At 44.9% G+C, this 26639-nt stretch overlaps 3 protein-coding genes across 3 annotated transcripts in view; 1 reads left to right on the top strand and 2 right to left on the bottom strand.

Annotated features, from left to right (window-relative positions):
- cyth4b (cytohesin 4b) overlaps window positions 1–2549 on the top strand; it is an 11290-nt gene extending 8741 nt beyond the window's left edge. Inside the window, exons 11-13 of the mRNA XM_079278748.1 lie at window positions 929–1000; window positions 1142–1296; window positions 1655–2549. Of these exons, the coding sequence (XP_079134874.1) occupies window positions 929–1000; window positions 1142–1296; window positions 1655–1736 (309 nt within the window). The 3' untranslated portion in view covers window positions 1737–2549. The remainder of the gene's footprint in view (window positions 1–928; window positions 1001–1141; window positions 1297–1654) is intronic.
- Window positions 2550–3471: 922 nt separating this feature from the next.
- Window positions 3472–11780, bottom strand: fam83fb (family with sequence similarity 83 member Fb). The gene is made up of 5 exons (XM_079278066.1): window positions 11208–11780; window positions 8196–8363; window positions 6318–6439; window positions 4791–5491; window positions 3472–4130 (listed from the first exon to the last, which is right to left on the bottom strand). Exons 1-5 carry the CDS (start codon window positions 11709–11711, stop codon window positions 4087–4089), a joined length of 1539 nt encoding a protein of 512 aa, XP_079134192.1. The 5' UTR covers window positions 11712–11780; the 3' UTR covers window positions 3472–4086.
- A 1069-nt stretch (window positions 11781–12849) lies between these two features.
- Window positions 12850–16907, bottom strand: grap2b (GRB2 related adaptor protein 2b; the record flags this gene model as incomplete). The annotated part of the gene is made up of 6 exons (XM_079279331.1): window positions 12850–13333; window positions 13560–13631; window positions 13844–14006; window positions 15024–15146; window positions 15740–15831; window positions 16830–16907. 6 exons carry the CDS (start codon window positions 16905–16907, stop codon window positions 13148–13150), a joined length of 714 nt encoding a protein of 237 aa, XP_079135457.1. The 3' UTR covers window positions 12850–13147.
- Between the last annotated feature and the right edge of the window lie 9732 nt (window positions 16908–26639).

Below are 26639 nucleotides of genomic sequence, written 5' to 3'. Positions count from 1 at the left end.
AAAGCTGCAGCTCAACAGTGTGTGCCGAGTTGTGCTCGACATGAATCATGAATTATAAAATCATTAATAATTACTGAACATAGATTGTGAAAGAGCTTAGAACATTATTGTGGAATTATATGATGGCCATTCCCATAACCTATTGTCTTAAAAGACGATGCAGCAATTGTTGTGTTGATACCATTTATACACAGATTTAGTGCTACATTTGAAAATGTTCCCCCCCCCCTTGAGAATTGATAAAAATGATGAAATATCCCTTCAAAATGCCACATTAACACACCAAGATCTTTGGACACACCATAGAAAAGGCCGTTCCGGTGATCGGATGGCGAGCTGGAAACTGCTCAGAAACAGCCTTATTGTCATCGTAGCCAGGAAAGCCAAACATCCTCTGAGTGCTCTCGGTCTTTAGTTTGAGGTTGTACAGTTTCATGTGGCTGTGATTATCCTGGATGTCACAACAAGTTATTTTATACAGTGACATCAAGTTCCAAAAGATGGTCTCACTACGATGAAATGGCTACTATGGGACCTCATCACATGAATATCATGAGGATCATTGGATCCACAACAGTCTCAGTGTTTAGGGACCACAGTATTTACATTTACACTGCATGCAAAGATAACTACATTGTTTTTGACCCAAACTGCATGGGAACTTTGTTGGCCAGATGGCACAGACAAAATACAAGTGACTTTTTTATCTTAGAAGTCAAAAAGTGCACCTTTGATTCATTAGTATTTCATCATGTAGTTTGTTTTAGCTGTTACTATCAAAATGTGTCACAAATTGTTATAATTTGTGGTTCTCCACCTCTTCTGCTTCCTTTCTTTTCGTGACATCAATGACATTTTTACCCGACTTTGTACCCTGCTGATGGATCCATCACCTGACCCAGACCGTCTCACTTTAATCTGTCTGCAGGATAAAGAGCCCAGAGGAATCATCCCTCTGGAGAACCTGTGTGTGAGAGAAGTGCCATATCCCCGCAAACCGGTACGATATTGTCAGCCGACACGTTTACAAGCTTGTTGTACCGTATTGAAGAGTGGACCGTCCTGTGGATGTAACACTTCAATCAGATCAATAGATTTTGGATTCATAGAGTAATCGTCGCATATATCTGGTGTCGCCTAGTACTGTCTGGAGCTGCACAACCCCAACAGCCGTGGGCAGAAGATCAAGGCGTGTAAAACGGAGACGGACGGCAGAGTGGTGGAGGGGAAGCACCAGTCCTACACCATCTGTGCTGCCGGCGCAGAGGAGAGAGACTCCTGGATCGAGGCCATCAGGTCAGACCACAAACCCATTTTACACGCAAAGAGCAGCATTGCACAGAAACATGAGAATATATTGTGCAACAACACATGCAAGCGTCCCCGTAGTCCTGTTTGTTTGTATTGCTGTACTTGTGAGGTCCGCTATTACATAAGTTCTTTTCCTAAGCATTTTTGCATCTAACCTTAAAGAGTAACTCTCCAGTAGATCGACCGATATTTTGTTTTTGTGGTGAGGAAAAACGTCCTCACAACATCCTAACAATGCAATCGGTCCTCATGAAGACAGTATTATGAACCCACACACACACATACACACACACGAATAAAGCTGCATTAGCCTCTGTATAATGGTGCTCTTTACTTCCAACAGAGCGAGTATCACCAAGGATCCGTTCTACGACTTGGTGTCGGTCCGTAAGAAGAAGGTGATAAACCAAGCTCCTCAGGACTGAGTGGTCTGGCGCCCTCTATGGACATTTAAAATAGTGCACCACAGTGGTGCTTAAGTTGTACTCAACACCCTGCAATACACGTGAGCGAGGCCACTGGAGGCCAGACACTGACGGTGGTCGTCGAGGCTAAAAGAGAGACTTCTCTTTCCACTTCTCTTTTTACAGGCTGAGCTAAACCGTGTCAAAGGTGAACACGTTGACTCATTTCTGCTGCTCACACTGTCAGCGCAACAAGCCACAATCATTTGTTGATATATCTTCTGCAACAAGAACTTGATTTTCGGTTGATATCTGCACAAGATTTAGTTTCCAGGATCAGGAAGACAAATTAAGCATGTGACGCCCCAGCAGAGCGACTGTACGCTACAAAAAGGGAAGATGTTTGTTCCTAACATGTCATAAGGCTTAAAGGCAGTAAAAAGGAGTGAAAAGAGAGCTCTACACGATGCGCTACTCTTCGGTTCGGTGTCATTTGAGGGCGGTTGCCCATGCTTCATTTTGTAAATAGATATATTTACTCACATAAAACCACTCTTTTGATTTTATTGCAATTTGTACAGTGTATTATTATGAAAGAAATGTTTTAGCTCTGACTTTTATTGTGTCAGTTTGTGACGTTCTCTTGACTTCATTGATAAAAAGTATTCTTCAGCTTGTTGACATGAGAGACTGGATCCTGTTCTCGGGTTGAAGAGCAAGTTGACAGCTGTGTTTCTGGGTGAACGCTTCCTGAAACCGTCCGACCACACCTCGGTTTCTCATATTTACAGTGTGTGTGTGTTTGAATGCTGATGTGCTTCTTTAAGGGTGGAACACCTAAACCACCTTTGTGGTTCAGAAACTAAATAAAATAAAATGTAAAAATAAAAATAATAATAAAAATCGTTTCATCATTTTTACTGCACTAACAAGTTATGAACTGCTTCCTCTGGCCTTCTTCATTTGATCAATTGTCATGTAGCGTAAACACGTCATACATGTTTTAGACATTAGTTTGTATCAACAGCATGAAATGATTATATTTCAGTGAGGCGGGTCCAGACTTTATTGAAAAAAATCTATCAATTACTAATGAAACAACAGTCATAGCAACTATATATATATATATATATATATATATATATATATATATATATATATATATATAAATATATACACAAACTAGCTTCCTCCAAACCTGTCTTGGACCAAGGATCTGCTAGGATGTACTGATTGTAAACTTCATGGTGTAATTTGTTGAATCATTCAGCAACTGTTCTGCTTTAGGATGAACATTAAGATGCAATTCTCACAGGAAATAACATGTCTTCATGCCTGCTGTGTGTCACTAAAACGAGTCTAAAAACGAGTCAACGCCTCTTCCTACTGCAGCTCTGACTTCCTGTTTTAGTGTTGCACCACATCCCCCCCCCCCCCTCAACTCAGCCCTGAGTTCCCATCAGGTCTGCAGTTCCTCTCTGAGGTCTGAGCTGTGAGCACAGGCCCAGAGAAGAGAGGGAGGGGAGGCAGCTAGCGGCAGGTTTGTGCAGCGCAATCATCACTTTTCCATCTGAAATGTTGCATTACTGAGTCTCACCACCAGGTGGAGCCATCGCCAAAGTGATGCCTCGTGTTTGAAATGACATGAATTCAAAATAAATGAAAAAGAGTTCGAATTTCAACGAAAAGAAGTGATTAGGTTTGTTTTCAGACAATCTCAACCATTTATTGAACACACTGTAGAAGAGATCCCACAACTTCAAAGTGTGGCAAAAAGACATTGAAATAAACAACACTGTGCAATATTATTTCACAGATAATTGACAACAAAGAATACAGAACAGTATTGCACACATATAAAGGCCCACAGTACCTCATCACCACACGGGTAGATCATTGTAAAACCGTCCTTTGGTTTGGTTTGGAGAGTCAGACAGAGACAGAAGAGAAATCAAGGCCTCACGATGTCCTGCTTTAGGTTTCTCAGAGGGTCTGACCCATCGTTGATCATTGCCCTGCTGGTCTGGACTTAACCTCAGAGAAAGGCTTCCTTTAAATGCTCTTGTCCCTGAACACCTCCTCTGTTTGCAGAAATAAAAACCCAAGTTTCACCAACATTCAGCAACGATCTCGTGAACCCTCTCTGCACCCCACCAGGGCAACATGTATCCCTGAGCATATTGATTATTGACTTCCACTTTAAATCGTGCACCAAACATGAAAACGGCACGAGTCAGTGCAGCAAGAACTGTGCATTCATTTGGTCGCTGGCGCCGGACAGAGTACGCGCAACATTGCACAGTGAGAGGTGAGTGTAATGGAAGTCCTTTTGTAATCCTCTTTATGAATGTAGTCCGCTCTGTGCTTCACCTCAGGACACGCTGCATTGTTTGGCTTGACGACGACCCGGAACACCTTTGAGAAAAACAACAACAGTGACATTATTAGAACGAGATAAACGAGATGATTATGAGGAATTCATGAGTCCGGATCCATAGAGGATGTCTCTAGGCATGTTACCACTATATGATATTATATAGAAGAAGTTCTGATACCACGTTGTCCTTCTCGACACCAAGTACCTCCGCTAGCACCTTCCCGATAAGGTACTGAGCATGTGCAACTCTCAGCAGAGATGGTAACATTTTGGACGCATCGATCGTCTTTGTCCGGAGATGATGATGGAAGTCGTCTCGCTTCCATCATCATCTCTGGTGAGGGTTCTACATGCAAAGGTACCGATCGGGCAGGATGTCCGGATCAATGGCGAGCGACATGTGGTTTTTCCTCAGTAGTGTAAATCTGATAAATGACACGATAACGTGATATTGGGTCGGTGCATAGACTCGTGTGCTCGCCGATAACGATCCAGAATTGTAGACATATGAGAAGAAAAGACAACGTGTGACCCACTGTTGTAAATGTCTGTAGATTATGACCGAGCCAAGGAGTATTTCTGTCTACAATAAGGATAAAAATGCAAAGTTCTCCCTTTCTATCCTGCTCATTGTCTGATTGTGGTTGTGAACCACTGGATTACTTTGGTTATTCTGGAGCACTTTATTCCTGACTTACCCTCATCGTCCTGTGCTGTGTTGATCGTTTGCGCAGAGTCCGTCCTCTGGCCCAGTTTAGGTAGCTTCATAGTCCTCCTTTTGGGTGGAGAGTTCACGATAACCTCAAAGTTGTCCTCGTTCTCATCCGTCCTACTGGTCCCTCCTGGTGAAAGGTGCGCACTGCCCGTCCCAAGGTTGTCCAAAATGTCCTTACTGGACAGTTTCCTCCTGGAAATTGTCTGCCTCCACCCGGCTAGCCCCTTCTTGTCCTGCGTGACTTTGTTGGGCAGCGGACTCATCCGGTCCACCTTCTCACTGGTGGCCACTTGCGGCTGTCCTGGGTCCATCTCCTCAGCAACCTCAGCCAGAGCCGACCCTCTCGTGGGTCCCGGCTCTGGTGGACGTGGGGCGTCCCCAAACACCAGTGCGTATTTGGGGTTGTAGTATTTGTGCGCAGGCACCTGGATGTCAGCTTTCCGTGAATCCCCGAGGCTAACCTGGAAGCGGGATGTGGTCGCCGGTAGAGACGGGCGTATGGTCCCCACTTTGGAGCGTATTGCCACGTTGGCAGCAGGTGGGCTGACGTGGAACTCCTTGTAGAGGTCCAGCTTCTCAGAGACGGCGTAAAGCTCACGGAAGTCGCGGTCAAAGAAGTCAACCACCTGCCCCGTCATCACAGTGATCATGTTCCGGTCCATACGAGACGTACACCACGAGAAACTGGGACGGAGACAAGCTCAACAAGTTAGATCTTTAGATCCCGTGTGTCCTCATTGGTCCATGACATTTACAACAAAGTCATTACATGAAGAACACATAACAAGTGCAAAAAGCAAGCGTCTAACACTCAGGCATGCTGACGATGAGAGTTCCAAGCATTAAAGGATAATTCCACTTTATTACTACTTGAGTGTTGTCTTTACAGCTTTATTGCTTTTTATTATTGTTGTTTGTAGTCTATGTCATTCCTTTTTAACCATGCCACTGAAATATCCCCTATAACTATTGGATGGATTATCATGTCATTTTGTGCTGACATTCATGGTCCCCAGAGGATGACTAATGACTTTGGATACACCCTACTAGCGCCATCAAACATTTTAATTTGTTCAAAATGTTGGTTTCTGACTCAGTATGTGTGACAATTCCTATCAGCCTCAACTGTGCTTTGTTAATAAGACAAATGCTAGCATGCTAACATGCTAAAGTAAGAGAGTGTAGCAGCTAAACACCAGCAACATCTTTCCATTAGCTAGCAGTCGCCAAAGTCAGACATCCTCAGCGTTCACGATTAGTAAACCTTTCTCGCTGGATTTACTGGCCTTTGTAACTCGTGCTACTTTCATTGGGAAAGAGTTGGCAACATTTAAAATAAATCTAGCCACTCTTTGCTAGTTTCTCAAGATTATCAACCCTGGCTTTAATTCACGTGATAAGAAATGTACGACGCATGCAACACAAACACATTCTATTACCAAGTCGTGGAAACAGGTGCTGTGTGAAATGGTCAGTTAAAAAGACAAAGACACTGACAGTCAGACCTCACCTGTACGAGCCAAACACGACTTTGTCCCCGTCTACCAGCATGTACTTATTGCAGAGTGAACCAGGCAGTCTGCCGAAGGACAAACCGAAGCCAGTCCCCTCAAGCGTTCTGGTTCGGAGGTTCTGCAGCCACAGAGGGTCACAGTCAGACCACGGACGGGAAAACAGCACAGCCAGCAGTGTCATCGTAGTACCAACAGATAGGTTAGACCCTCCCCGAACAGGTTCACTGCACCACAACCGTTCAGTGGCCAGTTCGTGTTTGAGGCCATGATGTTTGCTGGATTCATAACTTGACTGGAGTGTGCATGTTATTGTCTCAGTCTACTGCTACTCTGACTTCATCCACAACATTAGTCTGGTATGGTTTGGATATTCACATCAGTTATCTTTCCAGATTCAGGTGGCTTCGGTTACCAGACTAGATCATTGGTTTAGAGCTTTAGTTTAGAGCTTTAGTTTAGAGCTTTAGTTTAGAGCTTTAGTTTAGATCATTAGTTTAGATCATTAGTTTCGAGCTTTAGTTTAGATCTTTAGTTTAGAGCTTTAGTTTAGAGCTTTAGTTTAGATCATTAGTTTAGATCATTAGTTTAGAGCTTTAGTTTAGATCATTAGTTTAGATCATTAGTTTAGAGCTTTAGTTTAGAGCTTTAGTTTAGAGCTTTAGTTTAGATCATTAGTTTAGATCATTAGTTTAGAGCTTTAGTTTAGAGCTTTAGTTTAGAGCTTTAGTTTAGATCATTAGTTTAGAGCTTTAGTTTAGAGCTTAGGTTTGAGCTTTAGTTTAGAGCTTTAGTTTAGAGCTTTAGTTTAGATCATTAGTTTAGATCATTAGTTTCGAGCTTTAGTTTAGATCTTTAGTTTAGAGCTTTAGTTTAGAGCTTTAGTTTAGATCTTTAGTTTAGAGCTTTAGTTTAGAGCTTTAGTTTAGAGCTTTAGTTTAGATCATTAGTTTAGATCATTAGTTTAGAGCTTTAGTTTAGAGCTTTAGTTTAGAGCTTTAGTTTAGATCATTAGTTTAGATCATTAGTTTAGAGCTTTAGTTTAGAGCTTAGGTTTGAGCTTTAGTTTAGAGCTTTAGTTTAGAGCTTTAGTTTAGATCATTAGTTTAGATCATTAGTTTCGAGCTTTAGTTTAGATCTTTAGTTTAGAGCTTTAGTTTAGAGCTTTAGTTTAGATCTTTAGTTTAGATCTTTAGTTTAGAGCTTTAGTTTAGAGCTTTAGTTTAGAGCTTTAGTTTAGATCATTAGTTTAGATCATTAGTTTAGAGCTTTAGTTTAGATCATTAGTTTAGATCATTAGTTTAGAGCTTTAGTTTAGATTATTAGTTTAGAGCTTTAGTTTAGAGCTTTAGTTTAGATCTTTAGTTTAGAGCTTTAGTTTAGAGCTTTAGTTTAGAGCTTTAGTTTAGATCTTTAGTTTAGAGCTTTAGTTTAGAGCTTTAGCTTAGAGCTTTAGTTTAGATCATTAGTTTAGAGCTTTAGTTTAGATCATTAGTTTAGATCATTAGTTTAGAGCTTTAGTTTAGATCATTAGTTTAGAGCTTTAGTTTAGAGCTTTAGTTTAGAGCTTTAGTTTAGATCATTAGTTTAGAGCTTTAGTTTAGAGCTTTAGTTTAGAGCTTTAGTTTTGCGCTTTAGTTTAGATCATTAGTTTCGAGCTTTAGCGACATTCTTCTGTCTGACCTCAGAGGGTTTTGCACAGGTAATGACTTTGTGGTTGAAATGCTATGCTACGCGTTGTGAAAGTGATCATATCATTTTAATGGCGGCCCTGGGTACATGTATCAAAACAAACAGTCATCAATACTTGAACATGTGGTCGTCCTCTTGCCACCTGTCTCTGCTAAATTCATCTCTTATGTAAAAGGACATCTTACCCGAAGGTGCTGTGAGCCCATCTGCATCCTGGAGCAGATATCCAGGAAGTGCGGCACACCGTTGTGATCCAACAAGATGTAAACGGGCACGGAGCGCCGACAGGACGCGTCCATCAGGTCCTGCAGGATCTGGACGTCTGTGAGCATGTCCATCACGATCGCGATCACCTGCAGGAGGACACGAATAGTTTCAAAGTATTTTAAAATTCATATTCATGTCATATCAATTCCATTGATTTAAAAGGAATGTTTTCTGTTTTTATATATTTTTAATGCAGAGCACTTTGAGCTACATAGTCTGTATGAAATGTGCTGTATAAATAAAGATTATTATTATTATTATCATATTCAATGCATTCGGAAATAATTCTCTTCTGAGTATTGAGAATATATTTGTTTTGCTGCAGCCTTATGCAAAAATAGTGTTAAATGAATTTGTTCCCTGATTAATCGTCACCACAGACCTCAAGAAAGTGAAAACAGGATTTCAGAGATTTTTTTGAAATTTGTTAAAAAGGAACAAAATGAAACGTAACGTCAACATTTGCTTTGATGGTTGAAATGTAGCTCAGGCGTGAATCTTGATCATCTTTAGTGTTTCTACAGCTTGAATGGAGTCCACCTGAGGTGACTTCAATTGATTGGACGTAATTTGGAAAGACACACACACACACACACACACACACACACACACACACACACACCTGTCTATATGAGGTCTCTCACCTGACAGTGCACATCAGAGCAAACACCACCATGATCTGGGGAAAGTCACAATAATATCTGCTACAATAACGTGGGAAATACACTTGTATGCATGTAGATTAATATACTTTGGTTTTGGGTGAGTTTGTTTTAACCATATTGTGTCATTAATGAAAACACATGAAGACTAAAAAGCCTGAATTTCAGCGTCTTATTAGACGGAGAACAAAGAAAGCAGCAGGTGAAAGTAATCGGTCTAACCGAAGCACTTCCACATGAACGAGGCTTATAAGCGGATGAAGGAGCCGCTGTAGGACCCTCTGCTGTGCTGCAGTGAGGCTGACGGACCACACACTGATTTACAACAAGAGATCAGATTTCAATCCATCTTCAGACATGTTTCCACGCAGCTCTTGCTTTCTCCTTCCATCCAAAAGCGTTGGATGGAATAAAGACAATACTAATCTGATCATTTTGTTATTAATGATAACATTTTCATTCGGATATATTGCACGTATTTTTAATTATGTTTCCATACTTTGTCATTTCCTTTTGTTTGTTGATTGTTGCAACACCTTCTTTTCACTTTCATTGTCTCGTACTGTGTTTATGTTATAAACCAAACATTCCTTTTTTATGCGTAAACCTACTTTGCAATAAACCAGATTCTGACACGACGAAGCTAAAGAGAAATGTTTCTCTTCTTTTTTTAATTTCAGTAAACCCGTCAGTGTTCGCCCTCAGATCAGGAGCATTGTACCGAACTGAGGACGCTACGCTGTCCTCGGCACACCGGTGCCGTCGGTCTGGAAGTGAACTGCTCGTCAGGTTTGGAGAAGTCTTGTGTGAGTTCCCTTTTGTCCTGAGGAGGGTGCCAGAGTGCCAGAGAGTCGAGCACGAACAAATAAACGGGTTAAAAAGAAATTCAGAGCAAGCTGCCCATTTTATTGTTGAAGTAGCTGATGATAAATTGTGCGTGTTCCAATAATCAGATATGACAGATGTGCAGGAATAAAGATTCATGGAGCGTCCTTTCAGACGTGTTGAAGCAGAGGATGAAGGTTTTGGGAAACGTGTCACTCGACTCCTTCCCCTGTTTGAAACGCAGAGTCATGGAAACAAAATGTCTCTTTTAAAATGTGCAACAAATGTTGTTCTGCGGAGCAGAAGAGGCCGTTTGTTTCCACTCAAGAGTCTCGCTGAGGAAGAACATGCCGATCGGACAAGTGAGGGCAACAACGGAGACACAAACAAAGCACAACTACCACCAATGAGAACGCATTCAATATGTCGCTGAACTGGTTGCTCAACTTGTGTTACCTCCTGTGTGTGTGTGTGTGTGTGTGTGTGTGTGTGTGTGTGTGTGTGTGTGTGTGAGATTCGAAGAATAACTGCCGTTCTGATAAGTGACAACAAAGCAGTTTGTTTCATTCCACAGATGCAAACCGAGCTGAGGTTTTGTTTCTCTTTGTCTGACGAACACAGACAGACTTTGGTACCTTAGTACACACACAGCTGCTTTATTACAGGAGCAACGTATACCTGCTGTGGGCCCAACACAACAGGAAGCACAGATGTGTGGACTGAGATTACTTAGATTAGCTTTTTTACATTTGTATGAAAGCTCACAACCAGGGAAAAGAGCCGGCTTTGTTTCGCCCCCTGCGATGCTTCTGTACGGAAGGTTTGAAACAGGAAGAGAAGAAGAAGACGAGCAAGAAACAGAATACCAAAGAAGGGTTGGGAGGAAAAACAGAAAGGGGACTTCTGAAGAAAGTGAAATGGAAATCCACAGATGAGTAACGTAAGAAATAAACACTTGAGAGTGACCCAGTTTAGAAGGAGGCAGGGTGTTACTGGGAGCAGGCGGAACAGATGACTCAGCAGAGCTCCGGCAGTCTATGAGCAAACATTACGATGGGCAACGCAAACACACAGACCCACTTCACTTACTGTGTGTGTGTGTGTGTGTGCGTGTGTGTGTGTGTGTGTGTGTGTGTGTAGGTATTTACCACTCAAACATACATCCACCCCGCCTATGTTCTCCTGCATGACACAATAATCTCTTTTCTTTAAGAAGATGAAACATAAAGTCAGTGGTTCCAGCTTCTCAAATGTGAACATTTGCAAGTTAGTTGTTTATAACTTCACTTGTTAGTTGCAGCTCTATATCATTCTTATTTCTGCAAATAATAGACTCAAATATGTAGGTTTGAAAGGTTGCACTGTATCCTCCAAGCCTCTGTAATTATGTCTTCATAACGCTAATATTAAAAGATTATTATGTCTCTAATGTCATGTATTCACCTTACTGGCCTCCTGGATGAGTCGCCGCACCACCTCCTTGATGTGAGGTCCGTTCTCTTTGGGCGGGTGCGTGTGCACGGACACCCGGGTGACCCCTCTGAAGAACCCCCCGCCGGGCCAGCCGATGTCCAGCGGCGGCACCTCGGTCTCCGACATCTGGGGCCAGTAGGTGGAGTGGACCCCCGAATCCGCGTCGGTGCCGCCGGCGGCTCCCCGCGGTTCCGCCTCCGACCCGGACGGCTTTGCTTTGCCGCTGCTGTCATCGTCATCGTCATGCACGTCGTACGTTTTGAAGGTGCTCACCACCAGCTTGACTTCTCTGGCCGATAGAAAGTCTCTCGTGTTGTCCTCTTTCAGGCGCGTTTTGAAGGCGCCGTCGCCGTTCTTGAGCAGCTCCTCGACGGCCGCGCGCTGCTCCTCGCTGTAGTAAAACTCCGGTTTGGACTCCGGGACTTTGAGTCCGATGTGGCCGTCCTCCATGCACTGGAGCTGGGACTCGGCCATGGCTGTGGCGGCGGTTACCCACTCTGAACACCCGCTGAGTGTGTGTGTGTGTGTGTGTGTGTGTGCGTGTGCGTGTGTGACGCCAGATAGAGAAACAAAAAATAAAGCTGGGAAAGTTTTCTTACCTGTCCGGGTGGGAGAGAGGTGGGGCTCGTGGAAATAAAGCCATGCTGCCTTCAAGAGCAAAGGGAATAAATAGCACTAGAATGAAGACAACACACAGACTGCCAACGTGTAAAATGTAGAACGTCATAATGTTCTGTTGTTGTTTGACATCTGTACCAAAGCCTCACCATTCAAATATAAAATGACTTCATCTTTTAAGGAAACTGGATTTGGGGGATTTTGTAGACACAATGACCAACTTCCAGATGTAACGTGAACGCAGCATTAGTTCCTGGCCGGTGCTGAGCAGACATGCCGGGGAACTGTCAGATAAAGACCAACCCTGGTAATGAATTCAGCAAACATTAACTTCATATGTAGGCCATACAAGCCTTAACAGAATGATTGAGAAATCCTATCCATGTATACATATATGTATATATATGTAGTGAGTTCTAAATGTGTCACATTGTATTCATTATCCTTTTTTTGCTTTTCACTTTTTAGTGTTTCAAAACAATGAATGAATGGTCCAGATGGTTCAGGTGGACCTGTTGAGTTTTCCGGATTGTTACATCTTGCAGTGAGTAGAATGTTACAGACTTCACTTCATGGGACCAGTGACATAACGTGAGGCCTTTTCATCCAGATGTGTACTCTGTTGCAACCATTCAAAAATGTGACTACTTTCATTTAGTGTTGACTCTGTCGCCCCCTGTGGACTAAAGTGGAAGTGTCTCTGAGCGCCAGAGTCTCTTTAGAAAACCTCTCATGTTACTGCAGCAGGTCTGACAGTCTGCCCCTCTCGGTCCTGGTTCTGGTTCTCCCGGGCCTCCCTTTTCTCCAGCGGGTCCAGCAACACGTCCACCATTTATCATCCAAATATGATCAGAAAATAACCGAGGCATTAACGTGTATCAATTTTAATGTTTTATAAAGTGATTAAATGCTTTAATCGTCAAAAAACTTGACATGAAAAGTAACAAGTAGCAGTGACATTCATGTAGTGGAGTAGAAAGTACAGCAGTTCCCACTGAGGTGTAGTTGAGTAGAAGTATAGTAGCATCAGATGGAAATACTCGAGTACAATACTAAACTGTACTTCAGTGCAGTACTTGAGTAAATGTACTCGGTTACATTCCATCTCTTTACAGGGCAGGTGAGAATAACGTGTGAATATACGCTCTCAATATTAAGGCTCATCACTGTTTTATTCAACCATAATTATAAAAGGATATGTGTGTTTTCACTCCCACACAGAGGTCTAAGCTGCTCGTTGATAGTTCAATGACGGATTGGACACGTGTGACGTGTTGGAGGTCCGGCTCCCCTCAGAGGGGTTTGGTGTAGTTGGAGGGGAACAGGCCGGTCTTGCCCCTCAGCCGGCCTCTCCACCAGGCCCGGTCGGAGCGCTCCACCACCTCGATGACGTCGCCGGCGTTGAACGCCAGCTCGTCCTTCTCCTCGGCGTCGAAGCCGTACAGAGCTCTGACCTGCAGCCCGGAGGAGGCTTCGTGCTGGAGGAGGAGGAGGAGGAGGAGGAGGAGGAGGAGACACATCACACAGACGGACAATGCAGCTCTCATATCGTTACCTACAATACATTCTTTCACACTTTGTTCATGAAGTTTGTGCATCCATGTGAGCTGAGACCTCCAGATTGTCGAACGCTGACAAACATGTCCTCTCTGATAGCATCGTGCCGGCTCGTTGAAAGAAGAAGCACACGGTGCTGAGGAGTACCTGTCCTGATGCAGGAGCAGGTGGGCTGTCGGGCTGTGGAGGAGCGGTGGGAGGCGGTGGGAGGCCTCGTTGCTTTTAAGACAAAGACAAAACTTCTGTTAACTGTATTTATCATTCATATCACGAGATTTAACAGTTGTATACTTCTTTTGACTGCATTTCATGTTGTTGTATTTAACATGTTTCTGTTCACTGTATTTATATCATTATATTTACATTTTTTTCAGAATAAAGTCCTCGTGTGAAAAAGTACTGATACAAGTGGAGTCCACCGCTCATCCTACCTGTTGTTGCGGTTCTTGTAGGAATATTTGACTCTGTTTGGAGATGGAGTTGTTCTTGTAATACTCCACCAGCTGGTTGAGAGACGGGAACTTCTCGAACCACAGGTAATACTGCCCTCTGCCGTCACGCAGCACCTTGAAGTGCTGCACGTTTGCTGCGTGTCTGAGAGCACAGAGCGGGCTTTATTTATACATTTATACATTTATACATTCTAGATCTGTCAACATGGGGAAGGATGAGGAAATGAAACCCGACGGCTTCTTCTTAACAGTCTTATAATCTCGTTCTGAAAACTAAAAGGTGAATCATTTGATGCTTTTATTTCATTTTCATGACAAAATATTTTAGAAACATTAACATGAAAAAAGGGCCCAAGTTAAGGAAGAGCAGAGAGCATCACACTGGACCTGTGTGTGTGTGTGTGTGTGTGTGTGTGTGTGTGTGTGTGTGTGTGTGTGTGTGTGTGTGTGTGTGTGTGTCATTTACGTTCATTCATCCTTTTCCATCAAGATCAGTGAGTAGATACTATGCGAGGTAATAACCCCCACACCCGCTCTCCGTGTCTTATTTAGTAAAGAATAATGTTTTGATCCTGTTTGAATCATCTCATGAATCTAAAAGATACATTTGCACGTCGAGAAAGTCTCAGTTTGTATCATTACGTTTTGTGTACGTCACCAGCTCGGCCGTTAGCTTGTCTCGCTAGCTAACTGGCTAACTTCGCTTTGTTCCACGCACAAAGCGACTCTTCTTCATCAGCCGGGTCGAGGAAGAACCGGTGAGTCCTCGTTAAACACACAGCTTGAGACGTCCCTGAACGCCACTTCAGGTGTGTCATAATCACGCGTCTTTTACAGTCTTATAGCTCAACAGTTTTAGGACAAAATAACACTTTATTGACGTGCAAAATGATCTTATATACATACAATCATCACGTGTGTAAGTCATTCAAACGCGATTCAAAAAAAGAATTAGTCTCTCGCTGTTGACTAACATAACATTCATATTTATTCATGAATAAGGTCCCAAGGTAATGACACCCACAATCACTGTCATATTGTTTGAACACATTTGGAACAGCGGCACAATATCAAAGTTCCCTGCGATATTCTAAAAGCCTGCATACACATCAGCTGAAACCATGAAGTGTTCGGCATGTACGAGACACACTGAACGCACCTGACTGAGACGGAGAAATCCCCCGTAGCTGTGTTTCCACTCCCCCGTATGAGGAAGGCCCCCTCGGGCCGGGTCAGCAGCGTCTCCTGGGCCTCTTTGCGGCTGAACTCCTCCCGGTACCAGCTGGAGTCACGGAGGGAAAGACAAGAGGTCTCAGCGGTTTTACAGTTCGGAACATCACACGGTGTTCAGAGAACTACGGCGGCCCGCAGGTGGGGAGAGTCAACTTTAGGATTTTAGTACAACTAGAAGCTCTTATCAGCACTCGGTTCTTATTCACGACGAAATCATTCTTTTTAAAAAGATAGATGGGATTTTAAAAAATAAATAAATTCAGAGCAGAATTAGAAGTTATAATTTAGATTTAACAAAACACTAATGTTTACAACATTACATTTCTCTATCAAGTCATGAATATCTCACTGGAAACAAATGTAAGATGTCGATTAAAATAAATAACATTTCTGAGTGAAGTTCATAAAGAATGATTATTTATTTTATTTATTTTATTTAAATTTACACTATAGGTAACACCAATGACAAAGAAATGACACTTTCATTACTTAATGAAATGTATAAAAATAATAAAAAATACATTCACCTCAACTGTGGATTCATGAAGTTTAGAAGTTAGTTGAGGTTATTAATTGTGAAATATATGTATGTAATGTATGTATCTCTGTGTGCTTCTCTCTCTGCCTCTATGTGAGTGTTACCTGGGCAGATGAATGTTGATGAAGTTTTTGGGTACGAACCCGTCACGCCCATTGAGTTCTGCTTTGTACCAGTTTCCTGTGGCCTGCAGAATCTGACACAGTGAGACACAATCACATGAGACACGTTCTCTTTCTTGGAGATCTTAAATCTGGAGATGGACAAGCTAGCTCGAGGGATGGAGAAGGTAGCTAGCTAACTAGCCATCTCTGGAGATAGACGAGCTAGCTAGCTAACTAGCCATCTCTGGAGATAGACCAGCTGGCTAGCTAACTAGCCATCTCTGGAGATAGACCAGCTGGCTAGCTAACTAGCCATCTCTGGAGATAGACGAGCTAGTTAGCTAACTAGCCATCTCTGGAGATAGACCAGCTAGCTGGCTAGCTAACTAGCCATCTCTGGAGATAGACGAGCTAGCTAGCTAACTAGCCATCTCTGGAGATAGACCAGCTAGCTGGCTAGCTAACTGGCCATCTCTGGAGATAGACGAGCTAGCTAGCTAACTGGCCATCTCTGGAGATAGACCAGCTAGCTAGCTAGCTAACTGGCCATCTCTGGAGATAGACAAGCTAGCTAGCTAACTAGCCAGCCGTCCTCTCCGGAGCTGATATGGGCCCGTTGATTAATGTGAACTTTCTCAAGTAACACCCAACAAAACTTGCAAGCCAGCGCGTTCAGAGAATTATTTTGTCTCCCCCCACAACAATATGTCCTTATGTTTACGAACAGAAAATTGGTCTTTATTTTACATTTAGCTTAAAGTATATGTTGCTATTTTCCATTGTGGGCTATTTCTTTGTACATAAACGTGCAACAGGATGCAGTTTCACAACACATTTTCATAACCTGCTGCACTAACTATTAAAAAGTGCTGTTGATCTCGCCCAGCGCCTACTGAACGTCCAGTCACGTAGGTGACAGTTATTTACATCACAAATGTAAATTCTTTATCTCAGCAGTCCGCAATTTGAATGCTTTTCACACACTGAGCTATTCATAACTTGGGCGTCTGCTATGTTGTTGAAGACACAAAGTATAGGAACTACGTGTATGTGTGTGTGTGCGGGGGTGTGTGTGTGTGTGTGTTCTCACCACCAAGAGCTCTCCCTTTCTGAAGCTGAGCTCATCGCCGGCTGTAGCTTCATAGTCGTACTTGGCCGTAGCCTCCATGGTGAAGGAGCTGAGAGAAAGGTGGAACGAATAAAGGCGTGACACGTGTAGGTCCACAAACCTTAAAAGCAGGTCCTATCTACATGATGAAATACAGGCATGAACACAACTCATATCTGACGCCTCAAATATCTTTTGCAGTTTGACTGTAATGCACATTATGAGCACATGTATAAAGTGTCAAAGGGCTGACTGGTGTAATGAATATCTTTCATCCACAGGAAAAAGCCCCACAAAGAAAGCTTTTACCTCTCGTTCATTTCTCTTTCATGCACATTCAAATGATGAAGATGAAATCAATGAGCTGTCACAGAGCTTCACCTGGACTCATTCATGGCAATATGCCTTCAGTCTAAGAGGGAACAAACCCATCACTCAAAGAACATGACAATCTGTACCCGTTTGTGCCTCGTGGAAGAGAAACCCGAAGTTACTCACCACGTATGTGTCGGTTCTCCCTGCGCGACAGGAATCCTGCAGTCCACAAAGAGAAGTGACGAGCTGTCGGCTCGCAGGAGGCACCGGCGGACCGCAGCCGCCACTGACACACTTCCTGTGGCTGCTGACCACTTGCACTCACGTGCTCGCACTGAAATAGATGCAGGTGCAACGACACGGTGAGATGGAAAGTTCAGAAACTTACACACACACATGAACTAATGCTGGATGAACTAAAAAGTATATTTAAGTCTGAAGTTAGTGGAGGACCGGCAGCTGAATCTCTTTTATGTCACCTGTTAATAACCATCGTTTATTAATAGTTAATTGATAGTTAATCAAACTTCTATAAACATAATGGACTGCTTGTAAGATGTTTAATGTTTATTTATTGGTTTGTTAAACGTCTGTAAACATTTCATTTTATAAAGTTTCACCTGATGAGCACAATTCTTTGTAAAAACATCTTCGAACATTATCACATAGTTATCACTTTGTCAATAGTTAGTGATTATTAGTGACTATTCATCGTGTTTATAGATGTTTTACAAATGATTTGGGAACATAAAATACTTGATATAGTGTGTAAAATGTGCAACAGTAAACCTTTAATAGTTTACTAATGTAATCAGAAGGTAATTGTTGTCTTCTATTGTCAGCTATGATAACATTTATAATGAATACGCTCAATCTTTTACACTACACAAACTAACAATCAACAGTTATGCTCATACTGAGCCGTATACTTAAGATAGAGTGCTACCTGACATCACACAGAAGAAGAACACAAGCACAGGGACTGCTCACTTCAATGCTCCCCAGCCCAACAGGAAGTTGAGTTCCGACACAGTTTGCATCGTAATGATGACGTGTTAATAACTCACACTGAACACTGACCTTTTTAATCTGGCTTTTAATTTGAAGTTATCTTAAAGCCCGATGTTTTATCATTCTTTTTTACATTCTTTTTAGGGTTTATTTATTTATATACTTATTTTATTGACTTTTATTTACTTTCAACATTTTATCATTGTCATTTTTTTGCTGTTTTAATATCGCTCCGTGAAGCTGAACTTTGGGCTGCATGTTTATTTAAAGGGGCGTTTTGTGAACAAAGTTGAGTTCAACATTTCAGTGGTGGTTTCCTGAACTTCGTTTCTTGGGTGGAACTTCTGCATGTTTCACAGTTTTGTGTGCACAGTCCGGTTCATTAATTTCTCAAAGTCGGTCCTGGATCGTGGCCGCTCTGAGGAACAGGAACTGAAACGTATCTCTAATCGCTGGATCTTTAAAAGTCATTCATCACAGGAAGTTGTGACACAGTGAACATCAGACCTGCAGTCGATTGTGAAAGATGGAGGTTTCTATCGCCGTGGTAGGGTGTAGAGATTATGTGTTCCACATGATGGCAGCAGAGAGTCAGAAAAAAGCATTATTGACATCAGTTCAGACCTTTAGCTCCATTCTCTCATGTTCAACTGAAGAGCTCCTTACTTTTCATACAAATAACTTTGTAAACGTCATGTTTTACTTCCTCTTCTGTAAATGAACCGGGTCGTAACAATAGTATTTACCACAGAAACAGTTTACATAACCTGCAGATTATGCAACACAGACTGGAGATAAGAAGTGGACGTAGTCATCGTGACGTCTCTCATTTTGGCATTTTGGCTGTCGCCATCTTGACTTTTTGCAACCACTAAACAGGAAGTGACCATATCTGGACTGAGGAGGAGTGTCAATCAGCGTGTAGCCCCGCCCTAAAGCATCCCCTGCTTTATGGTCTGTGTGACTCTAAATGGACCATAATGTACTAAATGAACATCATGCTGTATTGAAGAAGACTTGAAACTAGAGATTGAGACATAAACTCATGTTTACAATGTTTACTGAGGTAATAAATCAAGAGAGAAGTAGAGTCATTTTCTATAGACTTCTATACAACCAGAGGAGTCGCCCCCTGGTGGACACTAGAGAGAATGCAGCTTTAACACATGAAGCTCTGACTTCACTCTGCAGAAGTTCACTGTAACATGCAGTATATATCAATATATATATATATATATATATATATATATATATATATATATATATATATATATATACTGCATGTTACAGTGAACTTTTGGAATTTGTCTGTTCCTAAAGACTCAATTACTGATGAAGGGGCCCATTTTGAAGACTAAATGACTTCATATTTCGTAGTTTAAATAAAGGAGCAGCGAGACGCTATTTGCTTGGCAGTGCAGTTCACGGCCTCACGTTTTTCTACAGCAAATAAAAGGCACATTGTTTAGAACGAACATATTCAAACGTACCGCTCCTTCTTACCTTTCACAATAAAAGCCCATGACATATAAGCTAAACAGAGCAGGTATTAATAGTTTTGAAGCAAAATATTAGTGATGTTTTCTGTCACGTTTTTCTAAAGGCCTCAAAGGTTACATTTCACCCTTTTTACGGTGCACTGAGAACAACATGGTTTCTTCTTTTGTCTTATTTATGCGGGTCCAGTGGCCGCAGAAGTTGAACATTTTGTTGTTTCCGAGGTGACCCCCAGCTGCTCGTGCTTGTTGTACATCCTATTCTGCAGCATCAGCAAAAAACCAAAGCGGTACAGGTTATGACTGTGTTTAACAGCCTGAGCCCACATCAGCACAGAGCTCATAAAACTCTGTTCAAACAGGTGGAGAGGAGTCGGAGAGACGTCTCTACGCGGAGCCGCCATTCGGCTTTACCGGGCCCGTTAACTCTGCTCGGTGTGTGTTGAATGCCGAGGGAGAGGAGGGAGGGAGAGGAGGGAGAGGAGGGAGAGGAAGGAGAGGAGGGAGAGGAGGGAGTGACTGATGTATTAAGAGATTCATGATAAATATTCAGCGAGCAAACATCCTGTTTCATTCTGTTTCCCTCTGCTCGACTCCCGTCTGAACACACTCTGAAGAGGTCTCCTCTCTCTGACAGATCTAACGGAGGCCTCAGTATTCCCTCCCGTTCAACTTCTATTCATATAATGTCAATAATTTGAGTCTTTATGTTTGGATACATTTTCCAAGAGACAATGGAGGGAACTAGTTCGTCTTGGAGAACAGACACCAAACCATCTGTGAAGTAATGAGTGACGCAGTTTAGATACAAGAGATGGAGAAAAAGAGAGAAGCAGGCCGGACATCATTCATTTAAACATGTTAGTTCTAACTGATACGGAGAAAAATGACAGCCTCATGCAGCACCTGTTGCATCTCTGGAAGACAGATTCCTCCTCTGTTGCTTTTGAATCAAGGGTGTAAAGTTCCTCCACACAGTATTGATCCCGGAAGAGCAGAGTTAAGACCAGCGCTCATCCATGGGGGACTCCAGCATCGATCCTGTTGAACGAACTGCGCTGGTGGCCGACCCCGACCTCCCTGCAGAAAGAGGCTTCAGTGGAACAATAAGTACGCCTCCATCATCAATAAGGTCCTGGCCCGGGTCCGGACGCGATGGTGGATAAGAGCATGTCCGTCTCGGCCAATGCACCTCAATGCACCTCACCTCACCTGCATGCACCTCATCTCACCTGCATGCACCTCACCTCACCAGCATGCACCTCACCTCACCAGCATGCACCTCACCTCACCAGCATGCACCTCACCTCACCAGCATGCACCTCACCTCACCTGCATGCACCTCATCTCACCAGCATGCACCTCACCTCACCAGCATGCACCTCACCTCACCAGCATGCACCTCACCTCACCAGCATGCACCTCACCTCACCAGCATGCACCTCACCTGCATGCACCTCATCTCACCAGCATGCACCTCACCTCACCAGCATGCACCTCACCTCACCAGCATGCACCTCACCTGCATGCACCTCATCTCACCAGCATGCACCTCACCTCACCTGCATGCACCTCACCTGCATGCACCTCACCTCACCAGCATGCACCTCACCTCACCAGCATGCACCTCACCTCACCTGCATGCACCTCACCTCACCAGCATGCACCTCACCTCACCAGCATGCACCTCACCTGCATGCACCTCACCTCACCAGCATGCACCTCACCTCACCAGCATGCACCTCACCTCACCAGCATGCACCTCACCTCACCAGCATGCACCTCACCTCACCTGCATGCACCTCATCTCACCAGCATGCACCTCACCTCACCAGCATGCACCTCACCTCACCAGCATGCACCTCACCTCACCAGCATGCACCTCACCTGCATGCACCTCATCTCACCAGCATGCACCTCATCTCACCTGCATGCACCTCATCTCACCTGCATGCACCTCACCTCACCAGCATGCACCTCACCTCACCTGCATGCACCTCACCTGCATGCACCTCATCTCACCAGCATGCACCTCACCTGCATGCACCTCATCTCACCAGCATGCACCTCACCTCACCAGCATGCACCTCACCTCACCTGCATGCACCTCACCTGCATGCACCTCATCTCACCAGCATGCACCTCATCTCACCTGCATGCACCTCATCTCACCTGCATGCACCTCACCTCACCTGCATGCACCTCATCTCACCAGCATGCACCTCATCTTACCTGCATGCACCTCATCTCACCAGCATGCACCTCACCTCACCAGCATGCACCTCACCTCACCAGCATGCACCTCACCTCACCAGCATGCACCTCACCTCACCAGCATGCACCTCATCTCACCAGCATGCACCTCACCTCACCAGCATGCACCTCACCTCACCAGCATGCACCTCATCTCACCTGCATGCACCTCATCTCACCAGCATGCACCTCACCTCACCAGCATGCACCTCACCTCACCAGCATGCACCTCACCAGCATGCACCTCACCTCACCAGCATGCACCTCATCTCACCAGCATGCACCTCACCTCACCAGCATGCACCTCACCTCACCAGCATGCACCTCACCTCACCAGCATGCACCTCACCTCACCAGCATGCACCTCACCTCACCAGCATGCACCTCACCTCACCAGCATGCACCTCACCTCACCAGCATGCACCTCACCTCACCAGCATGCACCTCATCTCACCAGCATGCACCTCACCTCACCAGCATGCACCTCATCTCACCTGCATGCACCTCATCTCACCAGCATGCACCTCACCTCACCAGCATGCACCTCATCTCACCAGCATGCACCTCACCTCACCAGCATGCACCTCACCTCACCAGCATGCACCTCACCTCACCAGCATGCACCTCATCTCACCTGCATGCACCTCATCTCACCAGCATGCACCTCACCTCACCAGCATGCACCTCACCTCACCAGCATGCACCTCACCTCACCAGCATGCACCTCATCTCACCAGCATGCACCTCACCTCACCAGCATGCACCTCACCTCACCAGCATGCACCTCACCTCACCAGCATGCACCTCACCTCACCAGCATGCACCTCACCTCACCAGCATGCACCTCATCTCACCAGCATGCACCTCACCTCACCAGCATGCACCTCACCTCACCAGCATGCACCTCACCTCACCAGCATGCACCTCATCTCACCAGCATGCACCTCATCTCACCTGCATGCACCTCACCTCACCAGCATGCACCTCACCTCACCAGCATGCACCTCACCTCACCAGCATGCACCTCACCTCACCTGCATGCACCTCATCTCACCAGCATGCACCTCACCTCACCAGCATGCACCTCACCTCACCATCATGCACCTCACCTCACCTGCATGCACCTCACCTCACCAGCATGCACCTCACCTCACCAGCATGCACCTCACCTCACCAGCATGCACCTCACCTCACCAGCATGCACCTCACCTCACCAGCATGCACCTCACCTCACCAGCATGCACCTCACCTCACCAGCATGCACCTCACCTCACCAGCATGCACCTCACCTCACCAGCATGCACCTCACCTCACCTGCATGCACCTCATCTCACCAGCATGCACCTCATCTCACCTGCATGCACCTCATCTCACCTGCATGCACCTCACCTCACCAGCATGCACCTCACCTCACCTGCATGCACCTCACCTCACCTGCATGCACCTCATCTCACCAGCATGCACCTCACCTGCATGCACCTCATCTCACCAGCATGCACCTCACCTCACCAGCATGCACCTCACCTCACCTGCATGCACCTCACCTCACCTGCATGCACCTCATCTCACCAGCATGCACCTCATCTCACCTGCATGCACCTCACCTCACCTGCATGCACCTCACCTCACCTGCATGCACCTCACCTCACCTGCATGCACCTCATCTCACCTGCATGCACCTCATCTCACCAGCATGCACCTCATCTCACCTGCATGCACCTCATCTCACCTGCATGCACCTCACCTCACCTGCATGCACCTCATCTCACCTGCATGCACCTCACCTCACCTGCATGCAGCTCATCTCACCTGCATGCACCTCATCTCACCTGCATGCACCTCATCTCACCAGCATGCACCTCACCTCACCAGCATGCACCTCACCTCACCAGCATGCACCTCACCTCACCAGCATGCACCTCATCTCACCAGCATGCACCTCACCTCACCAGCATGCACCTCACCTCACCAGCATGCACCTCATCTCACCAGCATGCACCTCATCTCACCTGCATGCACCTCACCTCACCAGCATGCACCTCACCTCACCAGCATGCACCTCACCTCACCAGCATGCACCTCACCTCACCAGCATGCACCTCATCTCACCAGCATGCACCTCACCTCACCAGCATGCACCTCACCTCACCAGCATGCACCTCACCTCACCAGCATGCACCTCACCTCACCAGCATGCACCTCATCTCACCAGCATGCACCTCACCTCACCAGCATGCACCTCACCTCACCAGCATGCACCTCATCTCACCAGCATGCACCTCATCTCACCTGCATGCACCTCACCTCACCAGCATGCACCTCACCTCACCAGCATGCACCTCACCTCACCAGCATGCACCTCATCTCACCTGCATGCACCTCATCTCACCAGCATGCACCTCACCTCACCAGCATGCACCTCACCTCACCAGCATGCACCTCACCTCACCAGCATGCACCTCATCTCACCAGCATGCACCTCACCTCACCAGCATGCACCTCACCTCACCAGCATGCACCTCATCTCACCAGCATGCACCTCACCGGCACCACGGCGACCTTCCACTGCAGCAGAAGGCTTCGGTGCTTTACCACGTCAGTTTTCAGAGAGGAAGAGAGACTTTCAGGACTGACCTTTCCACATTTACAGAGCTGGAGGTTGTTGCGTCATGTCACACTTTAAAGGGTCAGTTCACCCAAAATACACATGCTCAAAAGCACTTGATTGTGCTGAAATTATCTTTAGAAGGTATTATTTTCATCTTTTAGTGATTTATATATCTAGCGCTAAGTGGACATGTTGGTGTTCAGAGAGAAGATGACACAGATGTGTTTGACTGTTGGAATGCAGCCTGAGTGTCTTTACGTCTTTCTCTGTCCTGCTTCTCTCATTCTGTCTCTCTGCCGGTTCTCCATCCGTCCACCAGATGCCCTCAGACTCTCCCACCTGTCCAGGTCACCTGACACGCTCATCCACCTGCTCACCTGTTTCCACTTTCGCTCATCAGCCCTGCAGTACATAACGCACACCCGACTCTGTCTCAGTACAGCGTGAGACTCACAGCGTGATCACAGAGAACGCTGGTCGTCTTCAGAACATCAGCCTGTCTGTGGAGCAGCCGTCAGGTAACGGTAGTGATGTCATACGTCAGTGATGTCATGCAGAGTTTGATCACAAGAACAGGATCATCAATGAAAGGTAATTTTAAAGATTTTGGAACTTCTTTTATTACGAAAGAAAACTGAAGCAAAGCCGATTCTTTTCCCCATTAATTCTTGTTTTTTCCTCACAAAATAATCAAAACAACATTCTCAACAAAGTCCTTGAATTAAAAAATATTCTGGATATATATAATATATATATTTATACACTAACTGATTACCAAACTCAAATCTAATCTGAGCATTTCGCTGAAAGAAAACTCAATGAAATGTCTTCCAGTAGCTTCGGCTGTGGAACGATTTCAACGGGATCCTCGTAGTTGCACAAATCTATTCAAAGCTTTTATTAAGAAAGTGCTGCAACTGAATAAGACTTTGAATCAGAACGAGGGACGGCAGGCCTCGAAGTGCACGATAGATCTCGGACAAATGAAATAGCTTCACCAGGTCATTTACAGGGGTTGTTTCTGCCATTAAACTGGAGAAGTGCCGGCAGACGGCGCGGCGGCGGTGATGAGGCTGCTGCTGCGCCGACTGATGCTTGAAGCCAAAAAGGGGGAAGTAAATATTCCAAATGGTCATCTAACGATGATGGAGAAGAAGAAGACGTTCAGAGTAAAACACTGCTGGAGCATCATGTCTCGGTCCAGCTGGAGGCTCAGACTGAAGATGGAGATGTGAGCGAATGAATCAAACAACAGTCGGAGGAGATATTGACGCGTTGAACGTTTCTAACAAATCCATCATCACTGGAACGCTCGCTGTCACAAATTAGCATCTCTGCTCTCTTTGCATGATGCGGGATCGATGGCGACCAACATCGATGTGTCAGCCCGGAGGCCGCCGGTTCGATCCCCGTGTGGAACGAGAAGTCAATGATGACTGAGTAACTTGCGTACTTGAGTCAACGGCACTACCGCACTTACTTTAACCCAAACGATGATCCTTTCCTCAACCTAACCTAGTTCTGTTGCTGAAAGCTATTCAAGTTGCTTCCTGTGGAGACGGAGGTTTGTTTTGGAACGCCTGTGTGCATGTGACGAGCTGAAAGGAGTTTCTTTACTTTCGTAGTAAAACGCACAACAAATAAGTACGTTTTCATAAGATATCGCACAAACCATTGAGTACATTTGCACAGAATCACAAAAGTGTTTTGGTGGCGGTGCTGTGACCGCACTGAAGACGTTCAACATGGAACTCCACAAAGAATTCCACGATTACTGAGAACATATAGAACATATAGAGACGATATGACAGAAACACAATTACTGGTTAGTACCATTCATCACACTGAGTGACTAGAACAGTTTTAAAAGTGTCTGTTTGGTCTTTTGAAGGGTTTTATCGCCCACGTGCACTCCCATCACGAACTGGATTGGGATGGCGCTTAAAATGGCGGATCCTGAATGTGAAAGGAGTGGAAGCGGAGCGTGAAGAGGGGTGAAGGGGCCGTATTGGAGAATTGGGAAGCCAGCATGATGGAGGTGTTGAGTGATGAAGTAGTGACGTATGAGACACATCGATGCCACAGAAACAGGATCACAGCAGCTGCTGG

Source organism: Melanostigma gelatinosum, assembly GCF_949748355.1.
Source record: "Melanostigma gelatinosum genome assembly, chromosome: 11".
NCBI classification, from domain to species: domain Eukaryota; kingdom Metazoa; phylum Chordata; class Actinopteri; order Perciformes; family Zoarcidae; genus Melanostigma; species Melanostigma gelatinosum.
The sequence above is the reverse complement of the archived record's forward strand: the minus strand, read 5'-3'. Positions and strand labels throughout refer to the sequence as shown.